This window comes from Heterocephalus glaber, unplaced genomic scaffold (genome assembly GCF_053883595.1).
Source record: "Heterocephalus glaber isolate CG9 unplaced genomic scaffold, H.glaber_assembly_v1.0 deba00000621, whole genome shotgun sequence".
Taxonomy (NCBI): Eukaryota; Metazoa; Chordata; class Mammalia; order Rodentia; family Bathyergidae; genus Heterocephalus; species Heterocephalus glaber.
The window spans coordinates 23,921,733-23,945,543 of NW_028258153.1; the positions used below are offsets into that span (position 1 = coordinate 23,921,733).

Here is a 23,811-nt window from a genome sequence, read left to right on the forward strand (position 1 = left end):
TCCCTAAAACGCCAAGCTCTTTTTCTTTCTGACGTTTTGAAACCTTTAAAGAACATACAATATAAACAAGTTAAACAGGTTTCTTCTCAGGTTGGTAGATTTAGTCCAGTTGTTTAAAACCCCAACAGTAAGAGAATTGTCCTTTCAACCAAAATCAACTTCTAGACACATGGGTATTGTTTAAATGTTATTTCCCATGAATGTAAGGAGTGGAATACTCTGCCAAGCAGTGGAAAATAGCATATCCATTTCAAAGTCATAGGTAATGAAGTTGTATTTTTAATATTTTCTGTGTCTCTGCAAGTTATTCATCACTTCATATTTAATTTAGTTAATAAATGACTCATTTGCTTTTTTTCTTTAATAGTAAGCCAACTAAACATCCTGATATTATGAATTGCTGTATCTAGAATGAGATGATATAACCCAGGAACTGAAAAAACATTTTAAGACTACTCATCTTCAAGAATAATAAGATACTATGAGTACAGTACCAACATAGGGAGGAATTTTGAATTTGAAAGAATTGTGGCTTAGTCAGATATCTAGAAAAGCTCATTACTCTGGATTTTCTTACTAGATATTCCATTATTAAGGAAGAGGGTTGTTTGGAAATTCAGGAGAGCAGACTGCACTAGGAATATAAGCACCAGAGAATTATCACCCAAACATGGACAAACAGGTCACAGGACCAAAGACATTACCCAGGAAAAGAATGTTGAGCAAGAGAAGAAACAAGTGGAGGAAAAAACCCAGTGAAAGTCACAAGAAAATTACAAAACAAATGGTGGTAGAGAATTCCAAAGAGGAAGGTGTGGCCATTGTAAGAGCTCTGTGAGGTCAAACGAGATGGGGTGAACAGTGATCCCCCTTTACTTGTGACTTTACTTCCCTTGATATCAGTTGCCATGATCACTGTTGGTCCAAGAATATCAAATGGAAATTTTGAGACATACAGAAAAGATGAAAAATGTTTTATTGCAACTTGTAAAGAAGTCTAAAGCAAGGAAGAGCATGAACACACAGCTCTTGCTTTTGTGTTGAGGATTTTGCCACTGACCCAGTTGGACTAAAAGAGACACACATTGAAATTTGTGACTGCTAATCTTGAGTAGTCTACAAATTATTATGTGACCCTGAACACATTTAAAATGTTTCTGAACTTTTTTTCTTTATCTGTATACATGGATATTTTAGAGAATTTTCCAAAAGGGTATGAGGAAGAAAAGAGGAATTGAAAACATTTTGCCAACAGGTACAAGGTGTGACCAAAGCATACAGTGACTGTTTAAATTTTTTTTAAATTATAGTAAAAGACACATTGCAATTAATTCCCTAGAAGTACCTACCCCCCTTGCTTTGGGCACACTTAACCCATCATTCTTGTTACTTTCAGAAACAGGTCTAGACGTCTTCTTTCATGAGTGTCTTTAGTTGCAGTGTTGTGGCTGCTTCAATCTCTTAAATTAATTCAGAACATTAACCTTTCATGGTTATCTTGACTTTGAGGAAGAGCCCAAAGTCATACAGTGCCAGATTTGGTCAATAAAGTAGATGAGGACACACAATAATATTTTTACTTGACTGAAATTTCTGTAAATGTTTTAAATTCATTCAAAACATCAAGACAGCCACAAAAATACACTCATAAAAAAGGACTTCCAGAACTGCTTCAGAAAGTGGCAAGAAGGATGAGCTAAGTGTGTTCAAAGCAAAGGGGAATATTTGGAGGGAAGCAATGTGTCTTTTTACTGTAATAAATTTTAAAATTTTATTTAAATATTCACTATATTTTTCTCATACCTCATAAATGGCTCATACATTTTTAGTGATTTTCATGTAGTATATTGTTTTAATTTGTTATTAGTTGTTATTGTTTAAAACTTATTGGGTCCAATTTCTAAATTAAACTCTACCATAGGTAAGAATAGGGAAATAGCATGGCTTGGGGCTCCCTGTAGTTTCGGGTGTCCACAGAATGTCTTAGAACCTGTGTCCTACAAATAGAGGGAACTACTGCACTAAGGACCACTGGACACTTTGCTCCAAAGTATAGTTCCAGAGAGCACACACCCATAATACGATGTCATTTTGGAGTTATAAGTATTCACACCTGGATTCAAACTACCACAGAGTCAGTACTGTATTCTGAGATGTTTAATAACCAAAGTGAACTCTTCTTTTGATAGTTTGATCAAATAAGCAAATGATGAAGATGTCTGGAACTACACAACACCACTTCCCTGGCCCTGAAATCAAATGTAAAAGTGACTGACAGCCCTTCATATAGTAGAATTACTTATTTTGGCCTATTTTAATGACATCTGTTGAATTATAGAACCAGTTTGGGCTGAAGCACATGAAAATATTTCTAAAGGACTGGATGAATTAAGTGCTCAGTTTACTCACTTGTACTGAATTATTTTTGCTTACCACAGACATCTCAAAAAGCCAAAACCAACACTAGTCTTGATAGTGAGAAAAGAGAGAGTATAGAGAAATATAGGAAATTTGCAAGGGAAAATGATGGAGGAGGAGTTACAGAGGGGGAAAGGCGTGTCCCAGAGTGGCAGGAGAATAGAGAGCTGCTCTGTTCGTGAGCTAAGCCAAGGCCAGATAGTAAAAGAGACAGGCCAACTGCACATACACATGCCTATAAGAGCACAGCATGGTGCACACAGACACACATGTGCATTCTCAAAAAAGGTCAGAGTCCACAATCTGATTGGAAAATACTGTACCAACTGATTCACTTTGACCTTAGCCTGTTATTGACTAGATTCAAAAGTCAATGTCTTTTCTGTCCATAACCATTTGGTTCTTCTTAACATGGGTAACAGTAAAATACAATGAATGTTTTAATTTAAAAATATTTATCATAGTAGAAGTCACATTGCCATGAATTCTCCTCAGAATACTCCCCCTCACTTCCAACACACTCAGCCTATAGCTCTTGCCACTTTCTGAAACATTACTGGAAGTCCTCTTTCATGAGTGTCTTTACAAGTTATGATGAAAACTCAGTGAATGGTGATGCCTAGTTCCACCCAACAGAAAGGCAAACTGGGCTCATAAAATTATTAGCGTGTCCTCATTCACTTCATTCATCTGATGTTGTGCTGTGCAACTTCTGTCTCTTCTCCAAAGTTTAAATAACCATGAACAATAAATGTTTTGAACTGATTCAAGACCCAGAAGCAGCCATGACAGCACAACTAAAGACACACAGGAAAGACTTCTAGAACTGCTTCAGAAAGAGGCAAGAATGAGGCTATAAGTATCTTACAGTGAGGAGTATTTCGAGGGGGAATCATGGCAATGTCTTTTACTGTCGTAACTTTTTAACTTGAAAGTTTCACTGTATGTTTCAGTCATATCTTATAACTGCCATATAATGCCATCTACAGAGAAAGTAGTGTACGAAGAAGAAATGTATTTATAAAAATGCATTAAAACTTTTCCATTCTAGACTAATGAGCAAAATGTACCAGATACTTACCTAGGGAAACAATAGTAAGAAAATTTCATGTCCAGGCAGGCATCAGTGGATACTAAAATGAAGCAGGAATTGGCATTCAATCACCTGGCCCAAGCACAGTGTGGAAATGAAAAGATAAAAACCTGAGCTATATACTGGGGGCTGCAGTTTAAAATAAATGGGTTTGGAGGGAAGGAACTGAGAGAAATGTGAAGCACTGAGGTTCTGTCTCCTGTGTTTTTTCGCCACTACCTTTTCTGTCTCCAAACTTCACCTTAAAGTTGCCACTGTCACTCCTAGGTTGGTTAAATGTAGTTCTCTTCCATCTCTTCACAATAAAGAACTTGATCTGAGATTTCATTTCTTGCCCTGATGAAATGGCTCACATTTAGGGTGTGTTAGTTCTCCTTCGCAGGTACTGCTGTTTGATGTTTTCAACCTTTGATGCTACCTACCTTTCTCAAATGCAGTTACTAAAAAAGATTTATTAAACATCTAGTGTATGCAGGGCACCCTGGGGAGAGGGGCTAAAAGTGTATAAAACATGACTCATGGCTTCAAAAAACGTGATAGAAGAGCAGTAAGAAACCAATGTGTGAAAAATACCTGGAACAATCAAAGAGATTTCACAGGAGAAAAAAGCTCCCTGCAGTTAATTTCCAGAATGGAAGAGGATCACATCTGAGCTGGCCTGGAGGGATAATGCGATCTCTGTGAGTGATGGTGGAGAGCAGGCAAAAGCTTCCTAAGTAGAAGCATGATCAAAGAACAGAGGGCAAGAGAAGGAAATGAAATGAAAGACAAGTCAAGCTTTCCTGTTGTTTGCCATGCGTTCTGCCCTGGCACCGGTCCTAGGCCACATGGTCCCCCAGGACTACGTGACTGGTCTTGAGGGACATGCATGCTCTCCACCCCCACAGGGAGGACAGCAGGCACAGTACGTTCAGGACGTGGTGACTCATGGCAGTTTACTTGTAGTGGGGGTCAGTGAATTTACAGATGCGGAGGCTTATCTAATTTAAACCAAACTAACCTTCGTGAAGAGGACTTGCTCTGAGGATTTCCTCAGAAGCTGCAGGAAGACGGTGATCTCCTCCAAATGTGAGCCCAAGGCGAGGAGGATGAGGACGGGGAGGCTGAGCACAGTGGCCTTAGTGCCCAGGTGCACGTCCTCACCCACGCACGTCCTCCCAGCAAAGTGACGCGAGAGTGGGGATGGAACTGCTTTTCTTTTTTTAAAAATCAGCTTTATTGAGATCAATTCACATACCATAGAATTCACTCAATCATAAGGTTCTTAGTGTGTTCAGCCATCGCCACCGTCAATTTTAGAACATTTTCATCTTCACATGAAGCTCATTCAGTAGAGAAATCATTTGGAAAATTGCCCCTTTGTCTTGTGATTTTGTTGTTGAAAGGATGTAAACATGGTACCTATCAAGACTGTCACGTTCTTGACATTTCACGTTGGAAACAACCTTTTAAATCTATTTTTAAAACTCCCAAGTGAAGCATTTCAATAGATTTTGAGGCAGTCATTAACAAAAAATAAAGCACTTTTGTGTACCTCAAAATGAACAGCTGATTGACATAAATTCCCTAGGCAGAACGCAACATGGTTGGTGGGAAAACTTAATGTTGGTGTCATGCTTCAATGTGCCACAGCAGTGAGTCGTTCCTTCCATTTGTACATGCATATCTCTTAGGGTCTTTGTAAAAAATTACTGAATGCCAAATAAACTGAACATAGAGCCAGACTTTCAGATTACTGATCACAAGATGTTAAACCAAGATTTTTCTAAAATAGATTTTATGAACAATGATAAATTCATCATTATTTTAAATATAGGTCTATTTTACTCTAATTTCATCCTTTTAAATTTCTGTTTGCATTTTGTAGTATCTATAAACATTTAAATAGCACCACATGTATATAATTTATAAATAAATATGGATCTATCAGTATATATAGGTATATATGGATGTTAGTAGTAATGCTTCATTTTTTAATTGATAAGAGAACACTATTAAAAACTGTTTCAAGGGCCGGGGATTTAGCTCAGCGGTTCTGCCACCTCCCTTGCAAGCGGAAGGTCCCAAGTTCGATCCCCAGTACGAAAAAAAACTGTTTTAAAACCATTGGCTTAGATCAGAGCACAGCAGAATTTGTCATAAATTTTTCGTATATCTCTTCAAATATTGTGCTGTGCGAGTGCTCTCTTAGTTGCTTAGCTCTGCCATTGGAGTACAAAACAACCACAGATCGTATGAGAATTATTGCATCCCAGGGAAATTGTATTCACACAAACGGGGCAAGCTGGGCCGTCTCTGGCTAAGAAGACCGAGGCTCTTTGTTGGTTTGCTGAACACCCTAAGAAAGCACCTATGTGAAAAAGACAATGGGTCTGGGGTTGACTAAAGACCTGGCCCGTACTCATTGTGTGATTACTCTTATCAGTCACTTCGCCTCTCAGATTTCAGGCTACCATGGATAACATGTGGAGCTTGAATGGAAAATCTCCAAAACTGCTTCTGGTTGTGTTAATCTGTGATCCTAAGGTCATGTCACCTTGTCACAACAAAGGATCTCAGTGAGGGTCACATTTAAAAGCAGAAATTGAAATTGATCTAACCCTATTGTGCAAAATGAGTACAGGAAAGTGGAGGAAGCAGCAAGAATAAAAAGGCCAACGATTCCATCCTGAAAGATGAACATCCCAGACTTGCTGCTGCAGAGGAATCCCCCACAGTGCTACTGTTCTAAGTGATTGCAGGATCTGCCTGACTGAAATCTCTTCTTGCAGCTAGGATTTATGGAACCCTTGATACTGAGGAGCTGGCCCTGATTTCTTTTCTTTCTTGAGAAAAGTTGCCGAATGAGATGAAACACCCGGAGTGGAGATGGAAACTAGAAATACCTCCATTTCTGCTGCCCTTTAGGCCTCCTATCCACAGGGCCACTGTTTTAGGAGGAGTCTCTGACCTTAAGCTCTGCAAATGGTTGGTCTGCTCTTCCTGGTTGTGAGCAGCTATGTTCCTGCTTGCACCGTGCACAATTGGAGCTTCATTAATGCCTCTAAGCCCCAGCCAGGCTGTATGGTGTGCTTTTCCATGTCCATGTTTCCTGACTCTGCAGTCTTGCCATTTGAGCTGTGTATGGAGATTGGGCCTCTTCATCCCTCTAGCCCCAAATCCTACCCATCCTAAAAGAGCAACCTCAAATGCCCCTTTCTACATGTACCCTTCTCTGATCCCTCCACTAGTTTTCTTCTTCCTTTAAACTTTAAATTGCATTATCTATAGGTCTCCTATAATTTTTATCACGTTTAGGCTATCACATCCTTACACAGGGCTTGACTTCCCTGTGAGATTATAAGCGCCTTGCTAGGGATTTATTCATTTTGTCTTCTGCCTCAGTGGCTTGAACAGGGCAAACCATCCATCAGTATCTGTTGAATGGGTGCACTATTTCCAGCTCCTGGGTGTCAGTTGCCTGTTAGAGTACCAAGCCTTACCAGCCAGCATCCCACCACCAAGTCAGGACTCTGCTTTGACCTCTGCCATGTTGTCTCCTCCTCCTCGGTATCTAGGTCTCCATGCGGTCCTCTGTGCCACCCAGGGCTCACCACCGTGAGGTCCCACTGAACTGAATGAATCATCCTTTCTCAAAGACTAGGCTCCACGTGGATCAGCAGCTGGGTCTGAAAGAGAAATGTATACAAGATTAGAAACCCATAAGCTAATGCAGCACTATTACTGTATTTGTAATGAGAAAACACGGCAGGTATAAAGTTAGTCATCTCCACACTGAAGCCATTCCTCTTCTATCAGATAGCAGTTTTAAAGAATTCGTGATTGCTTTAGTTTCCAGTCAGAAGGTAGCAGACGTCTTCTCTGATAATCTATTGTTGGATAGAAACGTGCTAGTCCATCGGGGATAACATCAAGTCCTGTAAGTGCTGTCCAAGAATGTCTCTCTGACACACTTGCTTGCTTCTCAGAGACCTAGTTTTCTGAGTGTAAAGCTTTTGTTGATTTCTGATTCAACTAGCATGCATGTGAGTGATTGGTTATTTAATGCTACTTTATCTGTTAAAACATTCGTATTTGATAGGGGTCCTCTATTTGCTCTATTTATGGCTTTAAACATGGAGGCAGGTTTTATTTGGCTTGCTTTGGCCAGGCTGGCTTTTTACCAAATCATAGTGGGCATCTGCTTTGCTCCCTCCACCGTGGGCAGGCCCAGTCTTAGGTAAGATTTTCCCTGGCAGGACTCGGAGCCCTTAAGAGCAGGGCAGACTCCTTGACTTCCTTTCTCAACAGTCGGGAGGCTGGACTCGGGAGCAGTGGTTGGTTGCCAAGCCCCTGCAAGGATAAGCGTTCTTTCCAAACCCCAAACATGCAGGCTGTGTCCCTTCGTTTTCTATTTCCTGTCTCCACTCACGGTCTGTCCTTCACTTGTGAACAATGCTGTGCGCTTCTAGCACATGGAGGGTAGATGGTGGATGCTAGAGGAGCTTGTGGAATACCTCCAGAGTCAGAGGTAGCAAGCCCCCAAATGTGCTTCTTGTTAAATGACAGTCACTTCCTTCACCAGCAGTGCTGGAAACAAAGCCCCAGTGTTGCATCTGTCAGTCTGTGAGCTTTCTGTCACTGAAGAAGGGATGAAGGACGCAGAGAGAATAAAGACAGGGAGGCTATGCCACCAAATGGAGAACTGGGAAGGAGGAAATGAATAGTAAATCTTTTTCCAATTAAGAAGAATGAGAGTGGAAGCAGAAAAGCTCCAGAGGGCACTTTTCGGGGAGGGAAGGATCATAAAAGGCCTGTTACGAAAATCCATTATCCATAAATTTCCCCACATTTAAGCACTGCCTGTCTGGAGAGGATGCTGAGAATTCACTCAGCTGACACATGCTATGTGACTTGACTTGGCAGTTTCCACCGGCTGTGTGCCGTTTCCGTCAGCACAGCTTTGAGACCACTTTGCCTTATGGGGATTCCCTTTTGTTAGTTGAAGTCTTATAATCTCCACATATGGACATCTTATTTTTGTTTTTCCAGTTACTTTATTTCTTTTGTCAGATGTTTACCAATGTGATAGCGGTACTATAATTTGAAGCTCAACCATGAGATGTTATGGACTTTTATCCTGCATCACACAAATATTTCAAATTTGAGACTAAGACAAGTTTTGTTTTGTTTTGTTTTGTTTTGTTTTGTTGAATCAGGGTCTTGCTAAGTTTCCCAGGGCTTATTTACACTTTCAGTTTCTCACACCAGAGAAACTGTTCGGTATTTACACATGTGTGTCCTATTTATTTCACTTAAGAGTATTGCCTCAATGTGCATCCACTTAGCTATAAATGTCTCTAATTTCTCATTTTTTTTTAATGATTAGAATGAATAATCGATAATATAAAATTGGAAGAAAAGGTCCAAAGGGGTAGGGGTAGTGGGAGGGGCAGGGGAAAGGAAAAAAGGGAAAGGAAAAAAATGATGAGAAATGGAAAAAATGGAAATAAAATCATTGTAAATAGGGAAGGGTGGAGGGCGTGAAGGGAGGGCTAGGAATGGGGAAAAAATAAGAACCAAGATGCATTATATAAAGGTACAATTCCCAATGAGAAATGTAATTGTGTTGTATACCTACAATGTACCAATAAAAGAATTTAATAAAAAATAAAAAGAAAAGTTTCCCAGGGCTCAAACTTGCCATTCTCCTACCTCAGCCTCCCAGAGTGCTGGGATTACAGCGGTGTGCCACCACTCCCACTTTAAGACTGAAGTTTTTAGGCCCAGGGATTTAGCTCAGTGGTGCTGTGCCTGCCTCACAAGCACAAGGTCCTGAGTTCAATTCCCAGTACTGAAAAAAAGAAAAAAAAAGACTGAAGTTTGTAGATCACTCTAAGTGTAAAATATCCATGAGTTTGTAATCTTGACATTTGAGGATGAGAATGGAAGTTTCCGTTTCTAAGAGGTTGTGTTTGCTAGTCAGATGCAGTTGCATCCTAATGGGCTGGTGGAATGTGCACCGCTCCCTACACCCTTCTCTGGCGTAAGTGTTAGCTGAGTGTCGAGGTCTAGACCTTTAGGCGAGAGAAAGAGCTGCTAAAACAGCACTGCTGGCCATTGGCACTTGGATCTAAATTGTTTTCTCATGTTTTACTTTTTAAAAATTGACTGAACCAAATGTTTATTGTCTACACTCTATGTACATTAAAGCAAGACAGTTCTTTAATAGATATGGCAGCCAGAGAACATCCCCAATTAGATTTTATTTTTGGCTGACAACATTTTTTAAAAGCCCAAGATCATTAAAATGCATGTTTTCATGCTTAATGCATTCATATTTATTTGAGATTCTTATTTATTATTTAAGATTCTTATTAGACAATGAATCCTAGGTTGGGAATGTAGAGAAGACAATGTTTATAAGAACAGGCAGGCCGGGGATTTAGCTCAGTGGTTTCGCTGCCTGCTGCACAAGCGTAAGGACCCGAGTTCGATCCCCGGTACCAAAAAAAAAAGAAAACAGAGGTAATAAGTGGGGTTATCTGTATTAGCCACATTTATACCAGCTGAATCTTAACTAAAATAGAAATTGAGAAAGGAGTTTTGGTAATTTTATCTTAATTAGCTTCCTAGCCTCTTTAATATAGCTCGTCTTCTTCTTGTAAATTCATTTCAACCAAAATTTAACTAAAGTAACCAAGTGAACAGCAATATATATCTTCTCCACCATGAGTTCTTTCCATACCTATTCTTTAAAAGCATTTAAAAATTAAAGGCCAGACGTGCTGGTGCATGCTTGTAATCCCAGCACTTGAGAGGCTGAGACAGGAGGATTGCCCCGAGTTCAAGGCCCATCTGAGTTACATGGTGAGTTGAAGGCCAGCCTGAGCTACATAGTAAAACCCTGTCTCGGGGGCAGGGGCGTGCAGACAGACAGATAGATATTAAAAAGTGAATGTTTGTATCTAGCAAGCTTATTGTTTTAATAGGGTGGGATATAAACGATGGTACAAATTCCACCCTGTTTGTGACAAAATGAATAGATTTGAAAAAGAAAAAGAAATATGAGAAGGATGGAGATGTAGCTCAGTGGTTGAGCAGTTGCTTAGAATGTGAAAGACCCTGGGTTTCATTTCCAGCACTACAGACAAAATAAAACAAAAAACCAAAAAGAAATGTGAGAAAATTGACAATAGGGAATTAAATCTAGTTGTATTAATGTTATATCTACTGACTAGCACAGAGCATTTATGGACCTTTTAAAAAATGTTACCAGTTGAAAAAGAAGTTAGACATTTATCCCATCCTAACTATAATTTCCGTAATGTCTGGAAAACCCATACCTCACCTATCCTTGTAAATTACAAGTATTCATATAGCATAGATGAATCTCAAAAACATATTATAGGAAAGATGCTAATCACAGAACTCATGTATGCATTTCGATGATGTACAGTTTTCGAAAGCAAAACCTTAACAAATATGTTATTTGGAGATGCATACCATGGTGTCAAAATACAAAGAAAAGCAAGATAATATTACTGTGTCTCCAAGTTTGGGTTAATAATTATTTGGAGGTGATTGAAAGGGCCACATAAGATCCCTAAAATGCTGGTGCTATTAAAGATTGGTAGTAGGTGTGTGGGTGTTTGTTTTATTATGCTTTAAAGTGGTTATATACTAGGCAATTAATTATATGCAGGTACAATATAATTAATGATTAAAAAGTCTTTTTATTTAAAATAATGAACCCAAACAATTAGAATCTACTGTTCTTTAAATTTCCTGTTGCTAAGTACATCAATCCAGAGACTCTCAGCTTGAGGATCTGCTTGCTCTGGGACAAGACCATTTTAGAACATTCTAGAATCTCCTATAACTCAAGTCAGAATCAAATCTCCTACTCCCCTTCTATTCATGATAAATCAGACCTGATGTGTTTTCTGGACAAGATGTTGTAGTCATAACAATGGTAAGACCCAGCCTGCTACAGAAGATGCAAGAAGATGTTTTTCACTGCCTCATGCTCTGAAGCACATTTCCCCCATTACAGTCTGTAGTTAGAGAAACTTGTGTGATTACGGGATGTCATGATCATGTAAAGGAAATGATGGGCTGGCAGTGATAGCTTATAAGGGCATATACAAGAATGCTAAAATTTGCACGCACACAATGTATTATTATTGAGAAACTAAATACAGGGTCAGTGTACAAACTGTAGTGACTCAAATGTGGTTATGATGAGATGCGGAGGGAAAGGGTGAGTAGATGAAGTGAAAGAAACATACATCTCTTCCTGGGCAATTTTCTTTAAAGCAATGTATCTTTGTGTACCTTCACCCCAGCAAAAGGCACAGCAATGACCCCTATAATGAAATGCTACAGCACATTTTTACCTCCCCCCCCAAAAAAAATCTTCTAAATCAAGAAGGATTTCTTTCACTATTTGCTATTAATGAATTTCTAAACATATTCTGACCAGAAAAATATTTTTTTTCTTAAAATGTTTCCCCATTGTAATTTTTAATTGCCTTTCTTTTAAGGACTCCAAGGAAAAACTTCAGAGTTGGACTTTATGTGCATTGGATGAAATGACAATATTTTGCAGACACCACAAATAAACAAAATTGTATTTAAGAGACTGGAATGTATTTATAAAGTTCTTTTAACTTTCAAACATACTGTAAGTCTGCTGGGCAAATATGACTCGCTTTAGTAGCTCTGCATTTTCCCTCTTGGTCACAGCATGGCCTAAGATTTTGCTAAGAGTGTTCAAGAAGTTTAAGGTTGATTGGTTGTGTTTGAAAAATCTGCTTCCATTTCACATTATGAAAGAAAATCCCTGGGGTTTTTTGGTATATGAAAAAGAACAATGCAAGTATGTGTGAGTCATTTTTGCCTGCACACAGTTGATGAACATATTTTCAACCTACATGAGGTTTAAATCTTTAAATTGGATCCCATATGAAGATACTACCTAAGACAGTGTCATTGATAGAATCAATAATGATGGCAATAAAATAATAATAATAAAATTTTCTTCCTGGATATGGCCTGCATCTGAAGTAGAAGCAGAAGAAATCTCCCTAGGTCCAATGGGACAGTGCTGTGATTGTGTGTCTTGATTACTCGCCAGAAATCTCCTTTAACCAACACCATTTTCTCTCAAATGACTTGCTGAATGAAATTGGAGGTAGAAGGGCACAGAGTTATTCTGATCTTGGGATCCAGCCAACTGTCTACTGGCCTATACGTGGTTATGAATTGTGGAATTGGGTAGGATTCACTGGTGGACTTGGATAGGATTCATTCTTTCAGATAGTGAATTTATTCAGTGTGTTGAAATTTTAGGTGCAGCTTTCTTTTTGAAAGTATAGAAATGTGGCAGAGACAATCAAGGAAAACAGAGAGACTTAGAAACTTTGATCTGAGAAGGATATTTTGTAACTGGGCCTCACTGTAGCTTGAGCCTCTTATTTTCTCTGAGGCTTTTCTCATTGAAACTGTGAGCTTGTTCAAGTGCCCATGTGCTTATATATTTACGTGCACAACATTCCCTTACCAAGCACAGGGAATATTGAGAGCCCAAAAGGGTTTGACAGCACCAATTCAAATTCTGTTCAGTGGCATTCTTATAAGCTCCTTCAGTTGGGCGGTGATTCTCCAGCTGTGAAGTTCTGGACAGAGATTCCTAAATTCTTGTTCATATCAAGTCTTTTCTGTAGTCCAATAAATAACTGTTTTGTATCAGAAGCACTAATTTTTGGATACATATAGATATGATGATTTATAAAATGTAGATTCTTTTTATGGATCATGGAATTTATATTTTGTGAAACAGTTTATTAATAAGTGACAAAAGTACAATTGTCATGATATCTTAATTTATTTTTGGTATTTTAAAAGGATCTTCTTTCTTAAAATGTTAGAAACCATTACCATACAACATATAGAAGATTAAATCTTTTTCCTGAGTCTATAGTTAGTGATAGATTCTCTTAATGTGTGTTGATCTAACTTGGCTATTTGAAATGACAGAACACAGGGATGTAAATTGGAACAACTACAGTACTTGAAGGGAATTTTTACAGAATCTTTTCAATCTAAATGAACACAGCCTATTCCACTTCTCAGTATCCCTACTATGCACATTATTTTAAAAATGATATAAAACCCAAAATGAGGGGCCGGGGATTTAGCTCAGTGGTTCCGCTGCTTGCCTTGCAAGCTCAAGGACCCAAGTTCCATCTCCAGTACCAAAAAAAAAACCCAAAATGCCTATCCATAAGAGAATGATTAATAAACTATGAAATCCTATTCAGTGGATGGTAAAAATAAAGTGACTCAGGAAACTGATTTTTGACAAGTTATCAAACATATTACTACATTTTTTTAAAATTGCAAAGTGATAGTTCTATCATAGATATTGTATATGTAAAAAATATAGAATAACAAGATTGTAAACCCAATCTTAATTTAAATATTTAATTATCAGTTAATTACTCAAAGCAGTACTGTGTTTATTATCATAAAGTAATTAAATGTGTATTTGTTATAGACTATATTGTACTTACTTTTCTCCTTCTCTGGGTCTTTAATGCTCCTAAACATATAAAATCAACCCCTACCCCAATAAAAATAGTTACCCTTTTTGATTCAATTTTTGAACAGTTCCCTGCTAAGAGATCTTGTTCTGTTGATAAAACACTGTTGCCAGTCCTTTACTTGAAAACCTTAAAGAAGATCTCCTGTAGTCTCAAATCAGAAAATTAGCAGAATGGGAGAAAACGGCAAAAATGAAAGGAAATGAGAGCAGCCTTCCTCACACTATGAGAAGCAGGGAGTAAAATTAACGCAAGAATTTTGCCAGTGTGGCGTAGCCATGAGAAGTAGAGTACTTGATGGGGAATCTGGGATGAGGGGAACTCAGGCGAGAAGACAACTAAAGGATGGCTCAAGAAACCCTGCCAGGTCCTTCTCCTCCCACCGGGAATATGTTTAGAGCTCACCCACCCCAGCGTAAACGTGCTGAGTCCTTGTGGATTTCCTTATTTGCCAGATCTACAATACTTATATTTATTTGAATTTTATATCTAAATGGCCCAGAATATAGCATGGTCCTCCTGTTACTGACTCTACTGAGACAGCAGAGCTCTGGTGTTCATAATCTAAGATAGCTTTGCTGCCAAAAACCACAGCAATACCAGAGAGTTTTCCTGTTGCACAGGTCTGTTTTTTCTTACCATGTATCACATAAGCCTTTAATTAAGCAATCGTGCTGGGAATGGAAGAAGTCACTTCTCTCTACTTTATATCACTGATACAAATGAAATAGCATCATTTAATTGTAATGGATTTTGAGTTCGTTTGTGCTTAGTCATAGGTGTGTACATGCATGCTTGAGCACACACACAATAGATTCTCCCAAATATCCAATGAGCCATTTTGCTGTCTGCAACAGACTTCCCTACAGAAAGGTAGCTCATGCCCTTTTCAGTGTGAGCAGCACAAGATGAGCAAAGATGGGTAACAAGAAACAGAGAACTCTCTGTTGTAAATCCTCTTATGACCATCATGGAAAGGAAGCACATGGAATCTGGTCAAACATTTTATTTAGTACAGAGTAGCTTAGTAGATTATTTGTGGATTGCCAGACTTTAAAAAGATCAATGATAAGAAAGTGCATTTGATTGAAACACTATTTAAAACTGTTCAGTTTTCCTAGACAATGCAGAGGAACTTTGAGATCCTACATAGCTCCTGCATCATTTGGAAACATCTGTTGTACTGTAAGATATCTATAAACTAGTTAATACTGGCATCTGCTGAATTTTCATGGAAGGAACAATTGGATTGTTCAGCTTTTCTTGCAATCCAGTGGTTACTTAGGTATGATTTTTACTAGTCAGCAGCACTTCAAATAGTTTTAAATCTGGTGTGTGGAAAATCAGAAATGTTAGCACTTTGTCTTTAACTAGAGCATAATGCAAAGCTTGTGCTATCATTTGGACATATTTAGAACCCTGTCTACTTGTCTGTCTTTTTGGACAAATTATTCTTGTGGTGAAATTAGCACTCCCATACATTGCTGGTGTTAAATACCTTTCTGAAGGGCAGTTTATCAATGCCTATTAAAAGCCTTCAAAATAAGCATAAACTCATGGAGTTCTAACTTCTGAAAAGTTTTCCTAAATAATTACATAAATGGTAAAACAGTACTTATAAGCATATCCTTTGTAACATTGTTCACAAGAACATAAAGTTGTAAAACAATCTTAAATTTCCAACAGTAGAATATTGGTTATAGTGTATCTATATAACCACAGTATATGTGTATATATACATAAAATACTGTTTCTGTTGATGTTATATTTTGTTAACATGTTAAAATAATAAATAAGGTAAATTAAAGAAATTATTTATGAAATGATATATATATGCCATGATCCCACTTTATTAAAATGTAAATATTTATGCACACATAGAGAAAGGTCCCGTAGAATATGTCATATGTTCATCATATTCATATGTGGTTGGCAGGATTCAAAAGAGATGACGTTTTACTTTTTGCCTTTATATGTTTTGTATTGACTGGCTTTTAAAAAATAGTGTGTTACTTTAAAAAAATAAACAAGTGAATTTTTTCAATTTTTAAACAAAAAAATAATAAACTTATGGTGTAAGTATGAATGATTGGTTGCTTTAGGAAATGCCTAAAAGCTCAGGATTTGCTCTACATGCTAAGGGTTAATGTAGAGTCTCCCAGTGGAAGGCTTGCGACACATATCAAGTCATTTGCATGGACACAGTTTCACTTATAAAGTATAAGGTCAACTGATAACACTCTTGAGGCAGCAACTGGGCTTGTTACGATTAAATGTACTATGAAACCAATTTGCTCTTTTTTGTTGTTGTTCTTAATGTTATAGACAATTTTAACATCTTCCTTTCTTAGTATTAATGAAAGAGCTTTACAAATTTGCCTCTGGAACTGTGTATCTCAGGAAAAGTCCTTTCAATGAGAAGGGCCTATCAATACATTTTAAACTACAATAAGTGAGAAGAGACAATGGAGAGGATCCAGTCATTCAGGTCACTCCTCTGATGAGAAATCTAAGAGGAAGAGAGGCTAAGGGTGACCTGGCCAAAAGTCAGAGGCAAAAGCCAGCAACACCCAGCCGCAAGGCTCACTGGGTATGTGGAAGGAGGAAAATGGAAAATCTTATTTTTTCAAATACACTGGGAAATGAGATCTTAAAATTAGATTCCCACAGGAGAGAGAGGAGTGTTGCTCTTGAAATAGGGATGCCCCACATGGAGCTTTTATGTCTGTTGCTTGTCCTGGAAGAGGAAAGCCCCAAGTAATAGCTGTGACCTCAGGGCTAATCCATAGAGATAAAAGAGCAAATTAAGACTTTCTGTTTGATTAGCTTAGGAAGCAGTTATAAGGACTCATTCTCTCTTCCATGGTGAAAGCTGTCTACTGAAAAATAAGCCAAAAGAATATTAGGCCAAGAATCTAAAGGTCGAAGCCAAACCACTGGGAAGAGCTTCTAACTGCAAACTACGATGTGATTGAATTAGAAAAGAACATTCGAATCATGTCATATTGTCACCGCAAACTCAACAAGTCTAAAATTGAACTCATCTTTCCTCACAAAGCAGCTCCTTAACTAAACTTTCCCAGTAACAACAAAATATTGCAGTTTAGAATGCTTTGTAATAACATATCCATTATGTCTTTCCATTGTCAATATCCATTATGTCTTCCCATTGTCAAACACAGACGAGGAAATTTAACTCAGACTAATCAAGGGCTGCATGTTCCTGAGAGATCAGTTCTGGAAACCAAGTTTTCTAAGTCCTAATCTAGTCACCCATTAACACCACCACACTGCCCTTCTCTCCATACTTGTGGAAAATTACCAGTCCATTTTATGGAATTACTGAATGATACTTTATTTATATTGGCATTTGAGTATTGCACACAAATTTTAGTAATATGAAGTCAGATTTTCTCAAGTAGCAAAGAGCAAACTAACCTTCAAATTTTTTAATCTTGTTTTTTATAAGATACGTAGGTAAAAACATTTGTAGCATTATTATTGGAGTCAAAAGATGACACAAATGAAATAAGATCCTAGATCTAAACCTAAGAATCCCCAGTTTGTCAATTTAACATGAGCAAACCATCATCAATCATACATATGCCTGATTGTTAGTATCAGTTGTATGGTTTTGAAGTTTGGTTTTCTTTAATTGTCATGTTATTTTGGCTTTGTAGTTATATAAAAATTGTCCACATATTCTACACACCTGCCATACAACATTGTACCTACTGTTAACAATATGTGTCATACACTTTAGAATTTACTAAGAGAGTAGATCTCATGTTGTGTTCTCTTTTTTTTTTTGGTACGGGGCGGGGCACTGAACTCGGGTCCTTGTGCTTGCAAGGCAGGCAGCGGAACCACTGAGCTAAATCCCCGGCCCTCCTGTTGTGTTCTTACCACAATTTTAAAAAGGATTATTAACATGAAACATTTACATACCTGGATTTCTATTTACAGATTACAGATTTCTCTTTACAGGAAGATTATAATAAAAACACTTTGTCTTTGCAAGGTAAAAAGCAGCTCCCTGCAATTCAGCCTCACCTCCATCCCCTTCCCAGCTGGTGGCCCCTCAAGCCAGCCCACCCTAGGCAAACAGCTCTACCCACACCTTCCGGTCATTCTTTATCTGCACCAGAATTAGTCAAGTTAACCACGCAGGCCATTTCTTTTTGACTTTGGGCACCTGTAGTTCCACAGCCCCAGTTCTTTATTTGGAATAAGTATTAAAAGAAACATTTCTACAATAGTAATACTGATCATATAATTTCCTCAAACAGGCATTTGCCTCAGATGAAACTATAAAAACTAAATAAAAGGTACTCATGTAAGTCCCTCTGTGACTCTTCTGCCTGCCTCTGCCCTTAGGCTTCCAGCCAAATACACCTGTGAGTGACTGCTATGCCCAGTGTACGGGTGACAGGACACCAAAGGATGTTTTAGAGAACTGTCTGAGTTCTTGGGGGGAGCTGCCACCGCTTCACAATGCACTGACTTTGAAGTGCCTACTAATTGTCAGTAACATCTCCTGTCTCCAGTGGGGAAAAAAAATCCAACCAAAGAAGATATCCTGCTCTTGATTTTAATAAGCCATTTGGGTTTATTAACACCCAATTCTTTATTCGGTAGTGTAACTTGATTCTCTTCTGGTGTTTGTGACATCGTCTACACAAATAATTCATATAACCTATTGAATCTTTTTAATAAGTATTTTTTTTTGGTTCAATATTTTGGGTTTCTGCTTCTAAGTCTCACATGTGATTATCAGCTTAGTGAAGAAATCTAAATGTGCTCACCCACAGTCTCCAAACACAGCCTACTTTTACGTACATTTTGTAGCTTCAGTTATTTGATCATTGTAAATTGCCCAGTGCGGTTACTGGATTAATGCTTTTCAAATACTCAAAAATTTGAAAATGGGGCCGGGGATTTAGCTCAGTGGTTTCACCACCTGCTGTGCAAGCCCAAGGACCCGAGTTCGATCCCCGGTACCAAAAAAAAAAAAAAAAAAAAAATTTTGAAAATTGGTCACGTGGACCTCCAAATTCAAGGGATGGGCCATCTTGCTAGAACTCTGTGGTTCATAAATAGCCAAGTTCAGAAAATGGAGCAGGTGTTCCTGCCAAGAAGTTGGTGGAAACAGCTGCCGCTGTCACGCTCAGGAGCTTGTCTTTGTAATGGTGCAGAATCGCCTATCAGAGGAATGACGACGATGAAGAAGAGGCAGCCCGGGAACGGCGCCGCCGAGCCCGACAGGAAAGGTTGCGGCAGAAGCAAGAGGAGGAATCCTTGGGACAGGTGACCGAGCAGGTGGAGGTTCACGCCCAGAACAGGTACTGTGCTCGTCAGACTGGGGAATCTCTGGATTGCGTCTCTTGGATAGAATGTGTCAGTCAGAGCATTCTTTCCTCGGCCAACTCAGCCCTTTTCATTGATCTAACTTGTTGGTTTGTGACCACTTTGAGCAACAAATCAGATTGGACAATCAAGCTGACACAGACGTCAGGATACCACTATTTCCTACATAGAAGCACAAAACTAGAAACCTTGTCCCTTGGGAAGTAGCTTGAAATTGGGGAGCATAGCAAAGGGGACACAGGTATGATCTCTGGGGTTCACCTGGTCCCAACATGGCCTTTCACTAACTGTGTTTACCTAAATAGAAATAAAAATCGTACCTTCCATTGAAGGACACTAAATAGATCTGAAATTATGTGACACCACATATAAAATACACAGGGCCTTGCACATAGTAAGCACTCAATAACTGTTACTGTCATCAGAGTCTTACAGAGGAGAGCAGCATCCAATGCCTTTGTATTTTTTAACTTAAGGATGAGGGACAGAAAAAAATAAGTTTTAAATGGCATTCCAAGGCTTCTCTTGAATCTAGTTATTAGTGAGGAGTCAACAATGGCTTAAAAAGATAAAAACTGGTCTATAATTTTCTTCTGCTAAAGTCTTGCTTCTACTTGTGTTTCTTTTCTGCTTTCACATTTTATAATTTGTTATTTCATGATGTTGATTGAATTCAAAATTCTTTCTTTTTTCAGGAAAGCATATTAAGGTCTGAGGATATGTGGCTTATCTCTGACATATTAAATTGGCTACAAAAAGGCATATTCTCCTTGTGGCTACATAGCTCTAATTAGCACATAACATCTGATGATTGTTGTTATGATTTAGAAAGTCAAAGAAAGATTTAATGGAATCAGCTGGGTTCTGAAGTGTATTTTATTCTGGCTAGCACTCTGGAATTTTGTGGACCTTTCTAAAAATTATTAGAATTCAGTTGATCACAAAGCCTTGTGTGTATACTTTTCCCCTTAAATTCTAAATTCTTTGTCTTTTCATGGATCTTTTATCCTTACTAATTCGTAGAGGTCTAATTCATACAAACAAAGTCCTACAGCCACAGCTAAGGCCAAAAAGGCTTAAAATCTAAGTTTTGCTCTGCTGTATTCTGTTGTTTAATATGAAATGTGTTTTTCCAAAATTAAGTGAACTTGAACATCAGAAGGGCCAAGTTTGGTATGAACCATGCAATTTGATGGCGTTTCTAAACATTGCAAGACACACGCTTCCAACTCTGGTCTCAGTTCTGGTGTTACATGACTAGTTGTTTTCTGCCAAGAGAGACTGACACCCCTGGCCTGGGCAGTGTCCAGCATCCCATAAGAGTGAGAGAAATGATGGACATGGTACAGTTTGGTTTTGTAGAGATTTTATTTTCTTTTTTAAAATCAACGTTAAATTTAACCTTTATCCATGGTAGAAACAAAAGGACAAGAAACATTTTGTTCATGAAAATCTTGTCAAGGAAAGTAAATAGTGTATATATCAGTTAAGACAATGCTGCTGCTATGACAATAAGCCCCTAGAGTTTAGTAATTTGATACAGTAACCCCTCCCAGTCCAGTGTGGTTATTTCTAACTGGTAGGTGGAGCCAGTCTGTCTTCCTTCCTTTTGTGACTCTGGAAACCCTGTGGAAAAACAGAATCTTCTAGTCTAGGTGACAGATAGAGACAGGGAGGACAGAGAAGACTCCTCTGGTTCTTAATTACCTTATTTTTATTAGTACATGTTTGCTGTACAAGTAGTTTATTTGTAAGGTGATTCCAGGAAACACTAGAGGGATGTAGGGAAGTGAGACTGGGAAGGGAAGGCAGCCAAATACAAACTGTATTACCAAGCAAGTTACCACAGTGGGAATCTGGAGCCTAACTCCATTGGGAAGCCTAAGAGCTTATGTGGAACGTGTACCTCCAAGTTCTCCAACTCAGAAGGAAAGGGAACCTAAAATATCGATACACTGATTTTCATTGGTTTTTGTTTGAGAGATGCCCTAGGTGCCATTCATACCCAAAGCACTGCTAGCATGCTGAGAACATGTCAGAAAGACCAAAGGCAAAGACCTGCATGTGGTCCATTGAAATCCAGGCAGCTGTGTACTAAAATGTCCACTCCACACACATGTGGGCATAGACTCCTTTGTTTGTGCACTGGTCTTGGGCGGCACTGGCTGTGAATGTAGCTAACTGATTAATCAGCAAGCTGTCTTTGGTGTTGTTCTTTCTGTTGTGCAGTGTCACCGACGAGGAGGCCAAGCCAACTACCACAAACACTCAAGCAGAAGGTGATGAGGAGGCTGCATTACTAGAGCGTCTGGCTCGGAGAGAAGAGCGACGCCAAAAACGTCTTCAGGAAGCCCTAGAGCGGCAGAAGGAGTTTGACCCAACAATAACAGACTCCAGTCTGTCACCACCAAGCCAAAGAATGCAAAACAATATGGCAGAGAACGAGACTACAGAGAAGGAAGAAAAAAGGGAGAGTCGCCAAGAAAGATATGAGATGGAAGAAACAGAGGTTGTCACCAAGTCCTACCAGAAGAATGACTGGAGGGATGCTGAAGACAAAAAGCAAGAAGAAAAAGAAAAGGAGGAAGAGGAAGAAGAGAAGCCAAAGCAAGAGAGCATTGGAGAAAATCAGGTAGAGGTGATGGTAGAAGAGAAAACAACAGAGACTCAAGAGGAAATGGTGATAATGGAGTTAAAAAATGGGCAGATCAGTGCAGAAGAGTCTAAACTAGAGGAGGAGAGGGACCAAGGCTCAGGGGAGATTTCTCATAATGAAAAGATGGAAGAGGAAGAAAGAGAAAGAGCCAAGGCAGAGAGGCTAAGGTTCGAAGCAGAAGAAAGAGAAAGAATTAAAGCTGAGCAAGAAAAAAAGGTAGCAGAAGAGAGAGCAAGAATCGAAGCAGAAGAAAAAGCAGCTGCACAAGAAAGGGAAAGGAGGGAGGCAGAAGAGAGGGAAAAGATCAAGGAGGAAGAGAAAAGGGCTGCCGAGGAGAGAAGGGCAGCAGAGGAGAGAAGGGCAGCAGAGGAGAGAAGGGCAGCAGAGGAGAGGCAGAAAGCCAAGGCAGAGGCGGAGGAAAAGGCTAGGATAGAAGAGCAGAAACAAAAAAAGCAGCTAGAAGAGACAAAAATGAAAGGGGAGAAGGTACAAGAGAAAAGAGAAGGGAGATGGGTAAATGAAAAGAAAGTGCAAGAAGACAAACCTCAGACAGCTGTCCTAAAGAAACAGGTACAGTAAGCGCCTTGCACCCAGTGTGTGATGCCTGTGACTTATGCGAAATGTAATGCACATCAAATCTGGGACTGAGGCCTCACGCATACAGTTCACATGCTTGATCATTTGGCAAGCTATTCATTTTTTTCAGGTCATAGCAATATGCAAGCATGAAGCAATCAATGGATGGCTAAGTATATAATCAACCCAATTTATTGAGCCAATTAAAGAGATGAATTGCTTTGTGCCTGCTTGTTATGACTACGAAAAAAATGAATTAACGGATCATGATGGATGTGGCAGTGCTGTGTTGACTTAACATTTCTGCATCTGAATGCATTCTTTTTGACATCTTTCCTTTATACGTAGGTCTACATGAGGCAAGAGGCCCTTAACTTCCCACCTTACCTATGTGTTTGATATTAAATTTAAAAATTATAAAAACCAGGGTGGGAAATTGACATAAAACATCATGGTCAGCTGGACATGGTGGCATCTGGTTGTGATCCCAGCACTCTGGGAGGCTGAGCCAAGTTCAAGTCCAGCCCCAGCAACTTAGTGACTTAGCAAGATCCTATCTCAAGATAAAATGTAAACTGAGTCTGGGGATGTAGCCCAGTGTGAAGGCCCTGGGTTCAATCCCTAATATCACAAAAAAAGAAAAATTATGGTCAGACACTTCATTTAAAGAAGGCAGAAATAAACCACCTGTGGTCAGCTGGAAATTAAAGGAAAAAAGGATCCAGTTGGAACTTTTATTTTAAAAATCTCAAAACCCTGTTTTGCTATCATGTAGACCTGAGCTTAATGCAGACTTGCAGAAAGTGACTCATAGGGGATAGACTCAGTAACTGAAAGGTAATTAAGAGCATGCATCTGCTCCTTTTGCTGTCTGGGACACAGATTCCTGTGGTCTGAAGAAGGGTGGGAAAAGTAGAGGCAGGGTACTGGGGAGAGAGGAGTATAAACTACAAAAGTTTTTTTTTTTTTTTCTGTCTGCAAGGCTACATTAAGAGCACTGTACCTAGCACTACCACACCCTCCCAAAAAGAAAACAGACACACTTGCATGCTCACCTTTTCAGAGCAAACTCTGTCACTGAGTTGAAGCTGCCTTTCCCTCTGCTTCTTTCTGTA

General features: G+C 38.9%; 1 protein-coding gene across 15 annotated transcripts in view; it reads left to right on the plus strand.

Annotated features, from left to right (window-relative positions):
* The window catches only part of Cald1 (caldesmon 1), a 189,516-nt gene that overhangs the window by 133,606 nt on the left and 32,099 nt on the right, over nucleotides 1–23,811 (plus strand). For 7 of the 15 annotated variants that reach the window (XM_013074506.3, XM_021263630.2, XM_013074504.3 and 4 more), the window contains 2 exons: nucleotides 19,293–19,439; nucleotides 21,694–22,690. In XM_013074506.3, coding sequence (XP_012929960.2) covers nucleotides 19,293–19,439; nucleotides 21,694–22,690 — 1,144 coding nt within the window. The remainder of the gene's footprint in view (nucleotides 1–19,292; nucleotides 19,440–21,693; nucleotides 22,691–23,811) is intronic. The other 8 variants (XM_004851218.4, XM_087206283.1, XM_004851219.4 and 5 more) reach the window with 2 other exon arrangements.